This window comes from Physcomitrium patens, chromosome 7 (genome assembly GCF_059467195.1).
Source record: "Physcomitrium patens ecotype Gransden chromosome 7, ASM5946719v1, whole genome shotgun sequence".
NCBI lineage: Eukaryota > Viridiplantae > Streptophyta > Bryopsida > Funariales > Funariaceae > Physcomitrium > Physcomitrium patens.
The window spans coordinates 13,831,705-13,850,599 of record NC_143416.1 but is presented as its reverse complement, the minus strand read 5'-3'; the positions used below and the strand labels follow the sequence as shown (position 1 = coordinate 13,850,599).

At 36.0% G+C, this 18,895-nt stretch overlaps 2 protein-coding genes across 5 annotated transcripts; one reads left to right on the top strand and one right to left on the bottom strand.

The window, feature by feature from the left end:
• Positions 1-2,494: 2,494 nt before the first annotated feature.
• On the top strand, positions 2,495-5,913 carry LOC149988570 (uncharacterized). The gene is made up of 6 exons (XM_090252062.1): positions 2,495-2,839; positions 3,009-3,192; positions 3,334-3,940; positions 4,168-4,528; positions 4,647-4,807; positions 5,165-5,913. The coding sequence occupies exons 1-6, from the start codon at positions 2,668-2,670 to the stop codon at positions 5,543-5,545; spliced, it is 1,866 nt and encodes a 621-aa protein (XP_090108188.1). The 5' UTR covers positions 2,495-2,667; the 3' UTR covers positions 5,546-5,913.
• A 164-nt stretch (positions 5,914-6,077) lies between these two features.
• LOC112284887 (protein DOG1-like 3) lies at positions 6,078-9,130 on the bottom strand. Of its 4 annotated transcripts, none has more exons than XM_090252064.1 (4): positions 8,879-9,130; positions 8,004-8,719; positions 6,562-7,781; positions 6,078-6,389 (listed from the first exon to the last, which is right to left on the bottom strand). In XM_090252064.1, the coding sequence occupies exons 2-3, from the start codon at positions 8,185-8,187 to the stop codon at positions 7,492-7,494; spliced, it is 474 nt and encodes a 157-aa protein (XP_090108190.1). In that variant the 5' UTR covers positions 8,188-8,719; positions 8,879-9,130; the 3' UTR covers positions 6,078-6,389; positions 6,562-7,491. The 4 variants fall into 4 exon arrangements, with proteins under 4 accessions (XP_090108190.1, XP_090108192.1, XP_090108191.1 ...); XM_090252066.1 differs by lacking the exon at positions 8,879-9,130 and having other exon boundaries at positions 6,562-6,623; positions 7,019-7,781; positions 8,004-8,760; XM_090252065.1 differs by lacking the exon at positions 8,879-9,130 and having other exon boundaries at positions 8,004-8,220; positions 8,543-8,680.
• Between the last annotated feature and the right edge of the window lie 9,765 nt (positions 9,131-18,895).

The window sequence follows — 18,895 nt, the reverse complement described above, 5'->3', positions numbered from 1 at the left end:
AACTATTAAGGATATGAATCTCAAAGAAAGAAAATCCTCAATACACTCTTGTGTCATTGAAAAGAACTAGAAAGTCACTCAAAGATGATATAATATTAAACTAGAATAATTATTTCCAAAAACAAAAAGACTAAAAAGGCTTGAAAGAAGACTGAGGACTACAAAGGTATTGAAAAGAGTGAAGAAGGCTTCACTCTTGTCTCCATATATGCTCTTAACTAGGAGCTACGTGGCAATGTCTTATAGGACATCCAAAATATGTTGACTTTGCAAGATATGTATCTTAACTTGCAAGGCAAGTTTTCTATATGTGCGCCACATAATTAGCTTATTCTGCAAGCTATCAATATGTGGTTAACTTATTGATTAAGTTTCTAACCTGCTAATCAATTACAAATATATATAGAATCAAAGCACCGTCTTTTAGACTTCTAGGAAGCTTCTTTAGAAGGTATTATGAAATTAATCTATTTTTATCTATTCTTACTTACTTCTATCTAATCATATAGGTATTTACTAGAATACCTATGTATATCTATGATATAGACACTCTTATACAAAAAAAAAATAATAATAAAAAAAAAATGCAATAATATTAAAATCTTTGATTTATAAAAAAAATAGAATTAATAATTTTTAACAAAATAGATAAAAATCATGTCTAACACCCTAGACTATTAATCTTAAAATCTTATATCAATAAATAAATATGTAATCTAATTTAAATAAAATACAATAGTGATGCTAAAAATGATTATTAAACCTTTTTGAAGATAGATATATGTGGTCAATAATTTATTTTATTAGTTTTTTAAAAGCCATATATTTAAAAAAAATAATATTATAAAAATAGAAGTATAAAATAAGATAAGATATTACTTATAATATCTAATACTTATAGATAAACAACATAAGATGGTGTGCATTGTTTTTAGTTGTAAGGACTTATCTAGATAAGTATATTTTCTTGTGATTGGTCTTTTATAAGATTCTTACATTTAACAATAGATGCCTTTAGATTGATATTTTTAAATCCCAAGAACCATCAATTTAACTTACTACAAAATTTCTTAATTTTTAGCTAAACTATTTGACTTTAATTATTGTTGTTATTTAATTACAAACAACTTACTCCAATAAAGACCTTTAAGTGGTGATTAGATTTTATTTTATTATTTATTAATATTAATTATAAATAATACCAATATTTTTTTATTTAATCAAATCTAAAATGTATATAATCAAATATAAAAAATATTTAATCAACTATTGTAGAATAATTATTTTTACTTAATTATTTTTTATTTAATATCTTTAATTTTTATTTTTTTTATAATTCATATGTTGATAATTGTATTTTTTTTACAGAATTCTATCATCTTGCTCAAATAATCATATTTTGATGCAAACACTATTATCCATACAATAGAATATATTCAATAGCCATTTCTAGTTAGTTTAAAGAAACCTAATTCTATCACATTATATACAAGAATAAAAAATCATGCACAATATGTGAATTGGGTAGGATTCTTATTCTTTTATCACAAAGTAATGCCTTTGATGAAAAAAAAATCAAGAAATACATCCTTTAAAGTGTTAAGCATTATACATTTATATTATCTTTTTTCCTTTTTTGACTTCATGGAGTATGATAAAAACCCTTTTCAGAGTCTCTTGTAGCAATAAAAACGTAAGTTTTGAACACATGTTTCACAATTCCCTCATAAACTTAGTCAAAACATGAACTACTACTCAATTCAAAAAAACTGTGGCATGCAACAATAAACCATCACTTCATCTCAGCTCAACTTCGATACCCTAACACCCTTAAAGGTTGGGTGTTAACAGTGTCGGACAGATGTTCCTCCGAGACGTGGCGCGGGGTTGACCTGCGATGCCGACTTTTGCAAGTCCACGCCTCCCCGCTCGTCGTTTGCCGACATACTCCCCCAAACAGTATCGTGGACCCCACGACAACCAGCTCCTGTCCAATTCCTCATTCTTCATCTACCAATGCGACGAGCACACCCCAGTTGCTTCAAAAACAACAAAAAAGAACGTATTTCTGGGTCTCAGGTCCTTGAACGCCATCTACTTGCCCCCCACTAATCAAAGCATCGGGTGTACCGCGGATATGTTAAAACAAAACACACACACAACAACAACAACAACAACAACAACAAACAGAAGCTCCAGGCCATCTTCATCCGAACCCTCTCAGAGGCAGCTGCATTGGCCTCTGCAGACATTGACTATCCACGTATCTACCGACTGTCTAGGCCGACTGAGCCAGCTGACTCGCCAGTCTAAACTTAGGTGGCTTATGAGTGAGCCGAGTGTTCATCGGAGCCAATCGCAGCAAACGGGAACAACACTTGTAGTCGGCAGCAGTGACTATCCCCAGGACACGATGATTTGGGCGATGATGTCGGCGATGATTTGGGCTTTTCAATAAGCTGTGTTTGACGATTCAATCTCAGCTGAACTGAATGATTCCAACGTTGTCGTGGGTCTCAAGTTAGGTGGACAATTTGACCTTACTCTGGCCCAAGTCCTTGTATAAATCACAACAAAGATAATCCCTCAGGCACCTGGCAAGAAGTGACAGATAATTGTACTTGGCGGTAACACACACTTGCAGCAAGGTTCCAGTTACCTATTACGATGAGGACCCGGCTAGTCTGGCTTCTCGTAGCGATTTTTAGTCTAGTTTGTACCCCGAAAGGCCCGCTGGTGATGGTCTGCGCGGTTGGCGATGGTGCAAAGTATAATGATCAGAAAGAACAGGAGGTCATGGCGATCGCTGCTGCTGCTCTGGCAAACCAGGGCAACTGCTGTAAGTGTTTTCCCCTTCTTTCAATGCCCTACGCCTGGCATAACAGCAAGGCGAGGAAGTGTTGCACTAACCTTGTAGATGCGTTCTGTTGTCGATGGAAGTGATCATGATCGAAGAATGTTTCAGGTGTAGTGCAGTTGATTAAAATGTGTTTTGGCACGTACTGCAGTTTTGGTTGGCTCTTGTAAGTCGGATTGTAGCCGAGCGGTGTGCCGTCCGCAGAAGGAAGATCTTCAAGACTCCCTTTGCACAAAAGTGGACAACAATGAGTATTGTCCGCTATCCAACTCAGTATCCAACGCCAGCCAAGGCTGTCAGCAGATGATGCTGAATTACAAGAAGTCCTACATAACGTGAGTCATGTAGCAGCTTGACTCCTTTGCATTAAGTGGTCTGGCTGAGAACAAAATAACTGCGTCGATGCCCACTCTTTGAATATCTCCAGTCCGAAAGCTATGGGCCAAATTCGAATCTTAATGATGTTGCATGTGCAGGCTTCCTCCGAACACGGACTTCCAAAATCTTCCCACCGAGATCACCCGAGACGTTTGCCTACAGCGGGCTCTGGACTCCACATTCAAGACCATATCCTTCCCCGACAACTTCTCCTATGTGTACTTTGGATCCGTATCAGGCGCTTGGAGAGCATTTCCTGGAAGAGACTCTACAGAGGAGCGATGCAACTCCTTTGACAGCCGCTGGAGGCCTTGGTTCTTGGATGCCATTTCGGTATCGAAGCAGCTGATGATCCTCGTGGACACTGGAAATATGATGGGCACGAGTGTAACCGGGGAATTCCAACGGCCTCTCGGAACTACCTACTTGGACATTGGAATCGACTTAGCGGTTTCTCTGATCCAGACTCTGTCGCCAGGAGATTTCGTGCAGGTATGGCCTTTCAACAGCAGCGGCGCTAGCCCTCTGGGGCCCGCTATAAACGTAGGGAATTACGATGATTCCGGTGCCCGTTCGGAGTTGATGCCCTTGAAGGATAGCGTGAAACGATTGAAACGGTCAGACGACCCACGGCCATCGGACCTCAACGACGGAGTGATCAAGGCAGTTTCCAGTTTTAAAACTACCGGATCTAATTCTTTGAAGGTACTTAAGATTATTTGCCGAGAGCATATCATTTCTTTTAAAAGGGACACTGTTTTGTGATCCATCTACCATCAATCCCCGTGAGAGGAAGTGGTCAAGTTCTTCGTCAACTTCATTTGAGAAATCTGATGCTTGCATAGTGGAGATGTCACAGTTTTCCTCAATCCACGGCCGTAGATAAGTAGAAACATTCATATGCCCTGATGATCACATCCTTGCTCTTGCAGTTGGTGGTTGTCATCAGCAATGGCAATTTTATTCCGTTGAACACAACAACATTTCCAACCGCAGTCATAAGGCAGAACAAGACTAAGTTGCTTGTGTACAAACTCCCCGTAAACTCCGATTCAGATCCAACCTCAGATCCGTTCTTGATCAACACCACCCTCCCCTCAGTTTTGTGCGGTGTGCAAGGATCATTTGAGGTCTTGGAAGCACCAGCTACCGCGAACCCTCTGTACGCCTTGAGAGGTTATTTCTCCTTCTTGGCTCAGACACACCAGGATGCTGTCAACTCGAAACCGACGTGGAGCAATGTTTACAGGAGCGTGGCGCAATCACTTGACGCCGTTACCGTGACTGCACCAGGTAAAATAGGATTCATAACTCTTCTCTCCAAACACCACCTTCCAGTCTCATGGTCTTCTGGAGCAAAGTTCGACGGAAAGGTTGACTTAAATCGTGGCTGTGATGGTGTTTTTTTTAGCGATTGACAAGGACGGAAGGTTGGTTGGAGTTTCTGGAATCGATGTGTACCTGAACCAGCTGGAGGGTCAGTTGCGAGCATTGGTGGTTTCAGATCTTGCAAGTAGAAGACGAGGGACCATTCAACCTCCTAATAACCTCACCCTGGTTTGCAGCTATCAGGTACTTGGCTTCTCATAAAATAGCCATTCACAAGGATATGAGGAATTGGAAGGTGGAGATATGCGGGTAGAATTGAACAATTCCGCTACTATCATAAAAATAATCTTCAAATATCATTCGAAGTCCTCTTCAATCATGACCTCCATGTCATCAGTTTTATCATTATTTCTATCACGTCTACCTAATTGAAGTTCGTCAGTAACCGGTTTTGATAACGTGATCATACGAGAATCGGCTTGACAAACGTACATGAACTACATTATGTGTTTCAGGATAGCTCAAAATCTGTCGCTAACATACATGGATTCATGCCGTGAAATTATGTAGTCTAAGCTTGTCTTTATTTCGTTGGTGCAGAATCAGTCGACCGTGGCAGCGGTCTGCCCGTCGAGCTCGCTGCCATCCGATGGTGTGACATGCCCGAAAACAGACACCAGGAATCTTGCTGAACGTGTTTGCTGTGGTAACTGCGTACCTCCTCCTCCACCTCCATTTGCATGGTGGAAGATTTTGCTTATTTTTGTGGGGGGATCGATCGGAGTGTTTCTTCTAGTGTGGGCGTGCGGAAACTGTTACTATGGAAGCAACAAGAAGTTCAAGCAAGCAGTGAAGTCTCGATTTGCCTGCTGCTTCTGCTGGCGGACAAAAGCACTCCCTGGTGCAGACGTAGGTGGTTTAAAGACGCCTGCCCAGGTAGCCTCAGTGTCTGTGACTCAGTGTAGTATTAGGAGTAAGTAGCAAGTTACTCAGGTTCTACAGTGTAGAGTAGTTTTACAGCCGAGATGCTTAAGAATCTCTCCAGTCCTATGGGCTTGCAGAGAGGTGTTGTGAAGCATGAGGGATGGTAGCTGTAATATGTGAGATATTTAGTATTGTAGAATAAGAATTTTTTAGTCAATATTTTCTTAATTCTGGCAAAATTCTGGCGAGTTGATTGTTTGTTGAATTAATACCCTGAGCATCAGATCGTGCGGTTTTTCGTGTGCGCTTAAGCGGTAGATGAGAATGGATTCGCGATTCCCAGTCGTACCGAACTGCCGCGTATAATTTGTGAGTTTTCAGCGACATAAAAGTGTGAATATTAAATTACATGTTTTGTCATTCTTTATAGTGGTGTAGCATTCTCAAATATCATCATGCTTCCTGTTTAAGCTTTCCGTTAGAATCCTGAGTTCAGTGAGTTGTTGCCAACTGCGGTTGAGAGGCATGGGTATTCCGGATTTAGAAGGATATAAAAAGCACTCGCAGAAATTGTAGAATGACGAGGCGATGAAAAAATTTCTTTTATTTATTTCGTCAAATGATCAGTGAGCAGATGCAATTTTGCAACATCCTCCACCTCAAAAACAAGAACCCAAATAATTTGTGAAATATAAGCTTAACCTCACGGTCTCAAAACCCCACAGTAAAAACTGTTGGGAGAAAATAGACGGAAAGCTAATCTAATCTCATCCCGAATTAACCTCTTGTTGCGAGGTAATCTAACCCTTCTCAAAGTGCATCTCTTGATACAAGAACCCACCTTATCGCAAGGTGCAACTTCGTCAAACAATTTCTCAAATCATCCGCTGAACGATGGAATCTACATTCATGACAAAGGAAGGGATTTTAAACACTATTGTAATACTCATGCCCTGAACATGTCTTCATTTTTAACTTGCTTCTCAGCAACTAAATTATTCATTCCGTAGGCGCAAATTCATCAACATGATTATTCTGAGAAAAAGCATGAATCCTGTGCATAGCTCACTCACCAGACTTATTCTGATACGTTGCATTGAGGTTGTTGGCACTAGAAGCATAACCCTTCAAGCAGCTGTCCATGATGTGTAATTGTCTTCACGTTAGTCCAGAGAATCGGACATGATCCTCTTTTAAATCCCTACTCTACTGTTATAGGATTTCTCCCTGAAGCTGGTGAAAGAGACAACTCTCCCTGTCCCAATTTGGCTGGTACGTATTGGCATATTCGACTCTCAAGTGGAAAAAAATCCTCTACACCTACAAGGCTTTGGTAGAGATCTTAAAGACTACAAAGAACTGACACTGCATCTCAACCAAAAATTTGACGTTAAATTTGGCAAGTACTTCGATGATACCAAATAAGCGAGTTTTTGGAGGACTGCACAGGCCCTGCACTGCGTAAACAGCTTGACTCTCTGGGAAGGATATCATCTGGTGTGACAGAGGAATCAGAGGCCATAGAATTACCAGATAATCTGGGAGGTAAAGACCTTCCAGTCAAAGGCTTCACACACAGGCTTGAGGAGGCCACCTTAAGTTTTCTTTTCTCATCTGAAAATCCCATTGCGTGCATAGAGAAGGCCAATTCGAATGCAGCTATGGCGCAATGAGCAAATTGAACAGGGGTCGTACCAAAAAGAGTTGATGAAGTATTTGTAAACGAAGCTGGTCGGCCTGAATCAGAAGTTTCTTTAGTCGAGACATTCGACGCTTAAGAACAGTTCGTAAGTCACTCTTGTTGGACCTACTTGAGGACCCTAACTGCAATACTGCCGCAAGCACATCTTTGTCGCTAACAAGCATCTGCAAGATATCCGGCACGGCACTTCAGTATAAACAAAGTCATTCTGATCCTTGAGGCAACCATTCCTTGACCGGGCTAGTTTCTAGTACTTGAGTCGCCACTCGAGGGGACCAGGATGCCACAATACTAGGTGTTTTCAACTGCAACAACGAAAGAGGCGCCAAAAGCTCATCTGTATAGTCGCTAATTTCTTGGTCAGTTTTTTCTCTTCTTCACGAGCATGTTTCTGAACATTCCGTAGGTTGACTATCTGCTTGTCGGATAACACTGATTCTGAACGCCCCAATTTGCTAATTCCGTTTCTAAAACTCCGAATCTGGTCATGTAGCTGCACTCCCATTAGAGAATACACCAACATCAAAGCGCATGATGGCCTCCATCCACCCAGCCACATGAAAGATGCCTCCATACCTGTGACTCTTGCACCTGAAATTTAAAAATTTTGAAAGCCAAAATTATGAATTCATAATTTTTGTATTTTACAATTAATCACTCGTTTAACACAAGACTTAAAATGCGCTTTCAATTTGATCTCCTGCAAAGTGTATCCAGAATCACAAGCATTGTACAATACTCTAGTATACTAATGATGACACTCTTTCATTCGATACACGCAAGTAATGGGTCACGATGAAACAGGCAAATCACCTGAAATGGTAAGAAAAACGTTCGCGTTCTCTAAAAGAGAATGATCGTGGATGTCAGCCATATATAAAGAAACACATTTGTGCAAGGGCTCTTCGACGTCTCTCTCTTCAACCTTGGAACGCACCAAATCCCGTACAACACGAACGTGTGGTTCACAGGCCATCCACCAGCGACCTTCGTCCATATTAACTAAAAATACGATTCAAGTATGCTCCACCTTTTACAATGAAAATTGAAATTTCACAAACTGCCAACTTGATTTTAACACACAAATCGATTACACGACGTGTGCACTTGTATGAGAAGCTTGAGCGTACAGTACTTCCTAAAACTAAGGGCCGTCCTCACAAAGATAGAGTCAAAACCAAATGTGGCAGCAAATGAAGCTAAAGGGAATCATCAGAGTACCACTCACAGAGACAACCATGGAAAATTTCGAGAACAACCTGCGCCACCGGACCTAACCACCAGACCATGAGAAATTCCCACACTGAAAACAGACCAAACAAACCATGGAACAGAGGACTGCGAAGGTGTACTAGTAGCGAAGGGCGCGGTACAATTCAAAACTCCGTATCACACTCCAGCTAAACCCCACAACGCAAACCGAAACAGACGCCACGAAATGTCGCACCGATCATACTCTTTCCTTCTCGAAATCCGCCAGGAGCAAAATCAATCACCTCTACTCAGAAAAAGATCTCCTATCCAATCCCCTGCCAACGAAATTCCCTCAAAAATTAACACTACATCCTATATATATATATATATATATATATATAATTAATAAATAATAATAATAATGATAATAATAAAACTAAATCCGCTAAACACCGATTCAGAAACACTTGGAAAACCACCGCTCAAGCACCGACCAGGTCAAGAACCGAGCCCATCCTAGAGAGATGATCACGTAAGGGCGTCACTCCTTGAAGCGGCAAACAGCTCGAATAGTTAGCAACGCCCCCACCAATCTCACAACTCCAATTCAATGCGTTCAGCTCAGCTCAGCGAGAGAGCTTGATTCCGAGAGGACACGATGAGAGGCGAAATTGGTGCAGAGAAGGGGAGAAGGTGGGCGATTCTTCGAGCATTACGAGATCGGAAAATGCAATATCACGGGCAGCAAAATTCAACAACAACAACAGTAAGCCTTGAGACGAGACAAGCAAGAGAGTGGGAGAGAACGCAAGGGAACGGAGAGGGAACACAACTGGGGAGCCGGTGGGAACAGGACCCCTCCGGGGCTGGACGGTATCACGTGGCTGGGTGAGGGACACGTGGTGATATTTGGGAGGGGTCGTCGTGGAGATACCGATGAAAAGCGCGGAAAGGGGCGGGAGATATTTTGTTGTCTTTTGGAGCTCCATTTTGTTTGTTTGTTGGGTAGGTGGATGGGATGCTGACTGGCGGTCTGGCTGCCTGCCTTGCTGGCTGGCTTTTCATTCATTCATCTATTCATTAACTAAATGATGAAGATATATATATATATATATACATACATATAAGTATGATTTTCCTTGGAATCATGAATTTGGATTAATATTAATATTTTTTATCTTTATTTTATTCAATTTTTCTTTATTAAGATTTTACACATCAAATTTTGAAATACATATTTGTATACTTAAGTATAACTATGTATGCATTGAAATAACAGATGCAATACATTAAACTGTGATGTGCTTATGTAAAAATTTATGATTTGGTTGAAAAAATGCAATTTCATTTAATGAGTATTTTAAAAATATTTTTGAAACAAAATTGATTTTTTTTTACATATATTTTCGATTTTTTTAAGCACCAAAATTTTATTGTATATTTACATTATCAGTAAAATGTGTAATTTGATATTTATATTTGACATATGTATAATGGGAGGAACTCCAACCAAATAATAATCAAATGATATCAAATATAATATTATTTGATATTATTCTAAAAAAATTTAAATAATATTATCAATATTATAAATAAATTAGATAATTAATTTTAATATTGAAAATATTATTTAAATTTTAAATTATCCAATAATTATAATTATCAGAAATTATCAATTATTGTGTAATTTGTGAGTGTGTGTGTATATATGTATATATAAATAATTCTTTATCAAATGTGTATTATTCCAGTTCAGTAAGGATCTTTTTTTGTACACATATTGTTGATATGTTTTGTGTATTTTAAGCTAGGATTAAATTGGAATGGGGTTATCTATGTGATCATAAGAACCTATTCGATTTTTTTAACAAATAATCAAATAACATTATTTGCATATGTTAAAATAATATCAAATAATATTATAAATTCAAATTAATAAATAATTTATAGTGTTATAATTTAAATTAATGTATTTTATAATAATTATATAATATCAAAAGTATATTTACATATATATATATATTATATATATATATACATGTATATACACGCACACACACAGAAATGAATGAATAAGTTGCTGATCTCAATTAAAAGCATTATTGTCATGATAAGGGAAAAAGAAAGTCAAAACATGAATGCTAAAGTATTTATACAATTGGAGGCTCACTGTTCACAATTTGTTTTTGATGATGCACAACAGTAGCTCTATAAAGTAAAATATGCTTGAATTAGACATATCACATACAAGTAATAAGAAGAAAACAAATTACTAATTCAGAGAACACTTTAAAACATGAGGGTTTGTACCTTTATTGAACTCATACAGTATGTGCAATTATCAAGCTTAGGTGGGGGCAGGAGCCAAAACCGACTGGCATAAAACATCAGACATATGGGCCTCTCAAAACAGCCGCAACTGTGAATGGGGGGGAACAACAAGGACTCAATTGGGTAAGAACAGGAGCATCAGTACAATACCTCGGATTCCTGATAAGATTTCATATGCCCCCAGCAGAAACTGAAGCAAAGATCTTGTGCCAAGTCACATCCCAGCTCATTAGATGGGGCTCCAAAAAACTCTCACTAGTAGGAAGGGTTATGATCATAAACCAAGTTATCTTAGCTTCCACATAGTGCAAGAATAGAGAGTAAGATCTTCAAGCAAATAAGATCCTTAGTGCAAAATTACCTATGGTCAGGCATCACAATGGGTTCTATACGCGCCAAGGTCCGATGGTCAACAGTAATACAACCCCTAACACAAAGAGGACTCAAGGTGCTTGATTTAGAGATGCAAGCTAGAGCACTCTTAACCAAATTAATCATGTGGTTTGGCTCTCGGCACCAAACCGTAGAAGATTATATTCCGCCACAAAATTATAGAAACAAAATATCCCAAGGATGGAGAATGGTATCAAAGCCCGCATTGGCTCATGGTTCACAAACTGTTGGTTGTAAAACCACTGCCAACAATCAGAACTTAGTATTGTCACCACCATAGTACCATGCCATCAAATTCCATAGAGCAACTTCAGCCACTGCATCCAAATGCTGCTCTGCTCAACATTATACAGTCTGTTGCCACAATCTTTTGACATTGCAATAAAAAATACTCAGTCCACCTAATTGCTTACTCTACACATGATGGAGTGGAAATTTCCAACCGCAACCTTGATTGCTATGGAGCTCTTGCTTTCATGAAGGAAAAAATGAGAGATCAAGAAGTGTAGCACCACAACACTCCCACAATGCAAAAGTGCATCCTTTGATTAGTAGTACAATTGTTGCCCTATGGTAGATCTATTACCTCTAACACAAGCTTATGGACTTGAATTCTTGGTTCTACTTGTTTGACTCTTAGAGGTTGTTCTTCTAAGAAGAGTCTATTTCTTTGATGTCCTGTATTTCCTAGGATCACCAGCAGACCTTTGTTGGTACAATATTTTTTTGCTAGAGCATACACGACCTCCTTGATTCACAATTTCACCCTTACTTCCTTAATGTTTGATGTTGCTAAGAGAAAATATCAACTTCACCTCTACTTCCTTAATGTTTGATGTTTTTGAGAGAAAATATCAATGATAACTACTAGAGGTGAACAATTCAGCCTTTTGAAATTCAAAAAGAGATTCCTTCAATTAGAAAAGCCAAATTCACACAAGTTCTTTCTTAAGCAAACAAGTTCATCTTTTACCACTTGTGAGACACGGAATTGCCTCATTAGTATATTTTAGTACAAAAAATGCTCTTATGGTGCTTAAAGTTAATTACTTAGTAAGTTTTTGAGATCATTAAATATATCCGATACTCTCTATAATATTTACTGTAGAATATAGTAAATACTATAGCTACAATATTTAGAGTCTAGTGGAGAAGTAGTGTTTATCATCTTCCATTTTCTCTTCTTGTATACAAGACACAACCAGATCAATAGATTTTTATGTGTGAAGCTCTCTCTCTTTAGAAACCCTCTTGTGTGTATGACTTACTACTACTCTTCTGTGTGTGTATGACTTATTAGTACTCTTGTGTCTTTCTAAACATTCTCAACATGTTATAAGCATGACTCTCTTCTACACACTATCACAATTTTTTGCTCTAGTCTTTGACTCTTTAAACCTGTTGCTATCCTTGCTCAGTGTCTGTCTCATGATCTTGTTCTTCTTGCCGGCCCATCATACATTAGTTGCTTGCTTAGAACTTTTATTCCACTCTCTGTCTTGCTTGCTTAGAATACTTGATCCAGCCCAACTCCACCCCAACCTCTTCCTTGCTCCTTGCTTCACCTCGTGTCTACCACCAAACTGTCGCCGAACAGTTGCTGATCTGTTGTCAAATCCACCATTGCCACTATTGCCACCCTATCGCCACTGACGGTGTCACTTGCTGCCGTCGCCGCCCTAATGCCACTGTCGCTGCTGCTCGCCATTGTTGTCCGTCACTGCCCGTCGCTGCCACCCTGCCGCCTTACTGTTGTTGCCCTACCACTACCTGTTGCTGCCATCTTATTACTGTTTAGTTGCCTTAATTATATATTTTTATTTTTTCAAGTTCAAGTTTATCATTTTATTTGACTTTATATTTTAAGGCATGTTTTATTCAACTTTTCTACTTGATCTTATATTTTCTTTACAGATTTAAATATATTGGGTGCTTTAATATCTTCAACTGCTTTTACTATGGTTCCAACTATTACTAGTGCATCCCAATATTTTCAAGCTCTTTTATTTCCACCATTGATTGTGGATGGAAACAATTATCTATTATGGACAAAAATAACAAAAGTAAATTTATTTACAGAATAACTTTTGGATATCATTATGTTTAAAGAATCTCTTATAATAAGTATTTCTATATCTCCCACTATTCGTTGAAAAGCACTTCTTCTCCTTTGTCGTCATCTTGTATCTGCATTACAACATCAATATTTGGAAATGGAAGATCAAGCAGAACTTTGGAAGAATCTTAAATCTAGGTTTGATCATCAAAAGACCATTTCTACCCATATAGAAAGAATAAATGTTCTACTATTAATTATAGTAGAGAACAAAAATCAGAGATGCGTTCTTATCATAAGTGTAGAATGATTGGACATTTAGCACATGCGTACCGTATTTCAGAATATTTTATTAAAATATTCCAAGAAAATAAGAAATTACGAGTTGAGGCTGGTAAAGTTCATATCATAGATGCATCCATGGATTCAATTGGTGTTGATGACTTAGAGGCTTATATGAATGATAGAACCTCTAATGATGAATCAAATGATGCGCTCAATGATTCTGCAACAACACATATTATCTTGCAAGATAGATGATTTGTTATTGAAAAATCTTCAACTTGGCAAACTAAAAATATGATGACCATGGCTCGAACAAATACATTTTGTTTTCAAGAGAGCACAGTGATGGTAAAATTACCTGTGAGTTTTATCATAAAATGTAAACATGCAATGTTTCCACCCTCAGTACCTCGGAGTCTGATCAGCTACCGAGATGTGTGTATTAATGGTTATCACCTCTCGACTGCCACTTTAAATAGAAAAGAGGTTTTGGTTCTTGCGAAGAACCATAAAGTTGTTGAAAAAGATTTTGCTACAGAAAATGGTTTATATCGAATTGTGATTCGGCCTCCCATTATATTTAATTTTACATCATCTAGCTTAGAGAGTCGTATTTCTCTCTAGCATGGACGATTGTGACATCCAAGATCTTCATTATTTAAAAAGATCATTCCATGTATAATTGGATACAATTTAAAGCCTGTAGATGTAGACTCTATGGAATTATGTCATGCATGCATGCATGGTAAAATGATTACTCGACTTTCAATTTGGAAACTTCTACAAGAATTACCACCAATGCTTGAAAGATTGCATGGAGATATTTGTGGTCCTATTAATCCAATATCAGGACCATTTCGTAATTTTTTGGTCCTTGTTGATGCATCACGTAAATAATCACATGTTTCATTATTATCAACTCGAAACATGGTGTTTGCCAATCTTATATCTATGCTTATTCACTTTTGGGTACATTTTCCTGATTATCCTATAAAAACATTATGTATGGATAATATAAAAGAATTCACATCAAAGTCTTTTGAAAACTATTGTATTACGATAGGAATCGAATTGAAATATTGTGTTCCATATGAACATGCTCAAAATGGACTTGCAAAGTCATTTATAAAGCGTATACAACTCATTACACGGTCACTCCTCCTTCACCCAAATCTACTTGCATCTATGTGGAGTCATGGAGTTTTACATGCTGCAACATTAATACGCCTTCGCCCTTCTTCTCTTGAAATTATTTCACCACATGAGTTCATTTCGGATCGTGTTCCAAATGTATCTCACTTACGAGTATTTGATTGCCGTGCTTAGATTCCAATACCAAAACCTCAATGGCGTACCATTGGAGCTCATCGACAAGAAGGCATATATGTTGGTTTTGATTCACCAAGCATTATTCATATTATTGATCCATCAATTGGCACATTATTACATGCACATTTGTAAAATTGCCATTTTGAAGAAAATATATTCTTATCGCTTCAACGAAGAGTATCTAATCAACAAAGAAATAAAGTACTCATATTTGAAGAACCAAAAACGTTTACAATGAATCCCAATCCTAAGACAACTTTAGTAGAAACTGAAATTGCTAAGATTTTACATCTAAAATGGATCATAGATAAAACACTTGATGGCTTCAATGATACACTTAGAATTATAAGAGTTCTTATTAATGAGGCTCAGAATGCACCTGCTCAGATTGCAAAACTATTGACTACAATACCTCAATGATAAAAGAAGGTGCTTAGCAAGACAAAGAGGTGGTTGAAGGCATCAACTAAGAACTCCATTTGGAACATAGAAGACACTTAAACATTCTTAATAAGATCATGTAAGAAGACATTGATTGTGGAAGTTAAGAACAAGCTTTATGTGAGTTGGAAGAGGAGCATCGACATCACAATTCTATTTAACAACTTTAAATCCTCATCCAGAGTAGAACAGTAAAGAATTTACAAGATAATTTTGGAAGGAAAGAAAAAATCTTGTGGAAAAAAAAAAGATCCTTTTTCAACATTTGGAAACAATAAAATATTACAAGATGATTTAAGATTCTTAAAGAGATTTTATATTAAAAAAAAATCAATTAGGATGTAATTAATTTAGGGTTGAATGAAAGTTATTAAATATTGGATGAATTTTAATCAAAGATAAATTTTTTAAGTATAAATAAAGTATATAGATAAAATATTATTAAAAAAAAATATTATTTAAGGATAAATTTTAATTAAATAGAAATTAAAATAAAAAAAATAAAGAAAATCATATTCATATGGAATTTTTAATTGCATGGAATTTGTTAATTGACTTATTATTTGTACGTATGAGTTGATGATAAAGTTTTGACTTTATTGCTTAGATTATTTAAGAAGAATAAAGAGTAAAGTAATTAGGATTTAATTAATATTTATAACTTCTAAAATTTATATAATTAATTCATTTGTTATAAACTAGAATAAACCTTTAACTAGTAGAGGTTTATTTTAGCTCACACCACTAATAACCATCACATCAAATTTCTTCAAGGTCAAAATTTTCCATTGCAACTTACATGCTACTTCTTCTTTTATTCTCATAAGAACTAGCTTCACTATTCAATCTTGTTACTTATAATTATAACTTTTTGCAAAAAGATTTTAAAACAAACATGTTTATTTTGTCGTAATATTAGAATATATACAAAGAAACAAAGCCTCAAATTAATACCTTCTTTCAAGTACTCGTCAATCTTCAATGGCATAAAATTAATATACACACCATCACCAAAAACAACAAGCTACCCCTAGTCTTCCTTGCTAGTTGATCTTCACTACTAAAAAAAAAATTAATTAAGTATTGCCTCTCTTTTTCTCTTACTAGATTGTTGCTTAATTACCTCCCTTCTTCTTAAAAAAACTAGCTGCCTATGTAAAAATATGAGAATAATTTATCATGCCTCATAGATTAATTAATCATATCTCATAGATTAATTAATCATGTCTCATAGATTAATTAATCATGCCTCATAAATTTCATAATCCATATTGTGGTCACATTAGCTTGCTATTATTATAATATACTTAAATTAAGTTCATCAAAATTATTTGAAAGGTAATTAACTTTGCTTGTAGAAGAGGAAGAATATAATCCTAATATATTTACAAATTTGAATGGTATTTAAAATAAGAGATTATTGGCTTGAATGGATTATTCAAGCTTTGAAGATATTATCTTTTAGAATAAATATCAAATTCTATAGTAGTTCAAGGCAAGTATTGAAGAAAGATTAGGATAGGGATTTTGGCATGAAATAGGTATTTTTTTCTTTTTTTGCTTACGTAGGAATATGTGCGAGGAAGATTGTTGGAATTTTTGGGCAACATGATTCAAGATTAGTTTGGGAATTTTGTGCTATTTCTTGAAATTATTTCTTTTTGATATGAGATTTTGAAAGAATTTGGATTTCTTTGTTAGCTTTTCAATATGCTTTAGCATAAAAGAATAAGAACTATGAGGAAGGAGATCCATATGAGTTTGTAGGAGGAGGATTAGTAGATTTTTTGGATGGCAAAATTCAAGATTAATTTGGGATTTTTTATGCAATTTATTGGATTTTTTTTTCTAGGGTTGAAATTTAGAAAAAAAACTAGATCTTATTTTTAGCTTCTCAATAAGCCTTAGGATAAAAGAAATGGAGCTATGATAAGAAAGATTTATATAAACTTATGTATATTTTATTAAAAATAAGATTAGAAAGGGATCTTGGTAGCAAAAAAAAAAATTAGGACATCCATATGGATGAATGGAGATAGATGATAAAAATTTCTATTCCTATTGGCCAAAAATCATATCCAATAGGCTTCAAAGAGGCTCTTTGAGGCCTTATTAGGAATTAGGATTATTTTTTTAAAGTCATTTGATCTCTGGAAGCTAGGGCCAATAAGTTTAGGTTTTTGGCTATGATTTTGGTACAAATTTAATATGATTTGGAATTTATATGAAAGAAATATAGATGCTCAAAGTTGAGATAATGATTTTGTATCTATTGTTTGTCAAGGACATAAATCTAAACGAAAGAAAATCCTTGATACACTCTTGTATAACTGAAAAGAACTAAAAAATCACTTCCAAGGTTGTGATGCCAAATACATTGTATCTTGCTAAGTATTTGAGAAAGAACATGTCATTTTTGAGGATCTTCATCTTTTATAAAAGTATCTTAGATTATTTTCTTATCTTAACAATTAGTAGGTTGAAGGTTAGTTAGTAATTTTACCTTCTAGGTTGTAGAGATTCTTCTATTACTTTAGAAAGACCATAAATTGATGAAATCAGGTTAGAAGAGGTAAATAATTAGTATAGTTGGTACCAGGATTAAGTTGAGAGTAGGATTGGGCTAAAAAATCCTTAGGATAGGATAGATTGATATCCAAGGATCGACCATTTATGAAACAGGGTTGAAATCAGACCTTTGGCCTAGGATAAAATAGGATTTCATTTGAAGATCAGAGGTTAGGATTTGAGAGCTAGCTTGAAGTTCTTTTCAGAGACATAAGAATTGTTTTGAAAGGGTTTTGGAGGACTTAGCAATTATTTTTCAAAGTTAGAATTTGTATCAGTGATTTGGATTTTATATAATATAATTAAGACTAGCAATTTTGGCTAATTTGTGCAATTGGCATGACATCTATAATTAAAAATTCAATATTATTTGGATTATTGGATGTGCTAAGTGTATACGTAATTTTGTGATAATGTAACAGCACGGTTTAGAGATATCTAGTTTTTAGCACAAGAGAATTTCAAAAGGTGGTAGTTTGAGGTCGGATAGGGTTTCTACAATATCTGAAGATCTATCAGTCGGATTAAAGTGAAAATTGGCATGGTATTGGAGGACTTAAAGATCAAGCTATACACAAATTTTGAGACAAAGTTAACGGTTGGAGAAAGAGAAATCATTGCTGGAATTTTTGCTTCACTTTTCAAGTTGGTGGCCGAGTGACATTAGTGAAATTTTTGGAGGTTTCTTACAATCTTTAAGTTGGATTGGGCTAAAAATTCTTGAGCATTTAAAAGACTTGCATTGACAATTGCTTGCAAAATTACACATCAAGTGAACAGTTGGATTGGATGTTACAGCTTGTTAAAACTCATTGATTAGGATTGGGATTTACAAGAAAAATCTAAATTACTTAAATATGAAAGTAACAAGGTAATTGGGATTTATGTATAGTTAAGACTATTAAGAAGAGTATTTTTAGTACTTTTGAATTGAAATTCACATTATATTCTTCTCGCATGGATGAAACCTATTAGGATTTCTTGGCTACTTATGAAACATAATCTCACCTTCCAAAACTAAGTGCCCAGTGCATTCCTGAGCAAAACAACACGTAATACAATACCGTGTCAATGAACAAGATATTCCAACTTATTTTGGTGTTGCCTT

Bases quoted from the DNA above. Each gene is read 5' to 3' on its own strand.
- LOC149988570 (XM_090252062.1), top strand. From the start codon at position 2,668: ATGAGGACCCGGCTAGTCTGGCTTCTCGTAGCGATTTTTAGTCTAGTT. The intron at 4,529-4,646 runs GTAAAATAGGAT...TGTTTTTTTTAG, and splicing joins CGTTACCGTGACTGCACCAG to CGATTGACAAGGACGGAAGG. The intron at 4,808-5,164 runs GTACTTGGCTTC...TCGTTGGTGCAG, and splicing joins CCCTGGTTTGCAGCTATCAG to AATCAGTCGACCGTGGCAGC.
- LOC112284887 (XM_090252063.1), bottom strand. From the start codon at position 8,187: ATGGACGAAGGTCGCTGGTGGATGGCCTGTGAACCACACGTTCGTGTT. The intron at 7,782-8,003 runs GTGATTTGCCTG...TTTAAATTTCAG, and splicing joins CGTTTTTCTTACCATTTCAG to GTGCAAGAGTCACAGGTATG.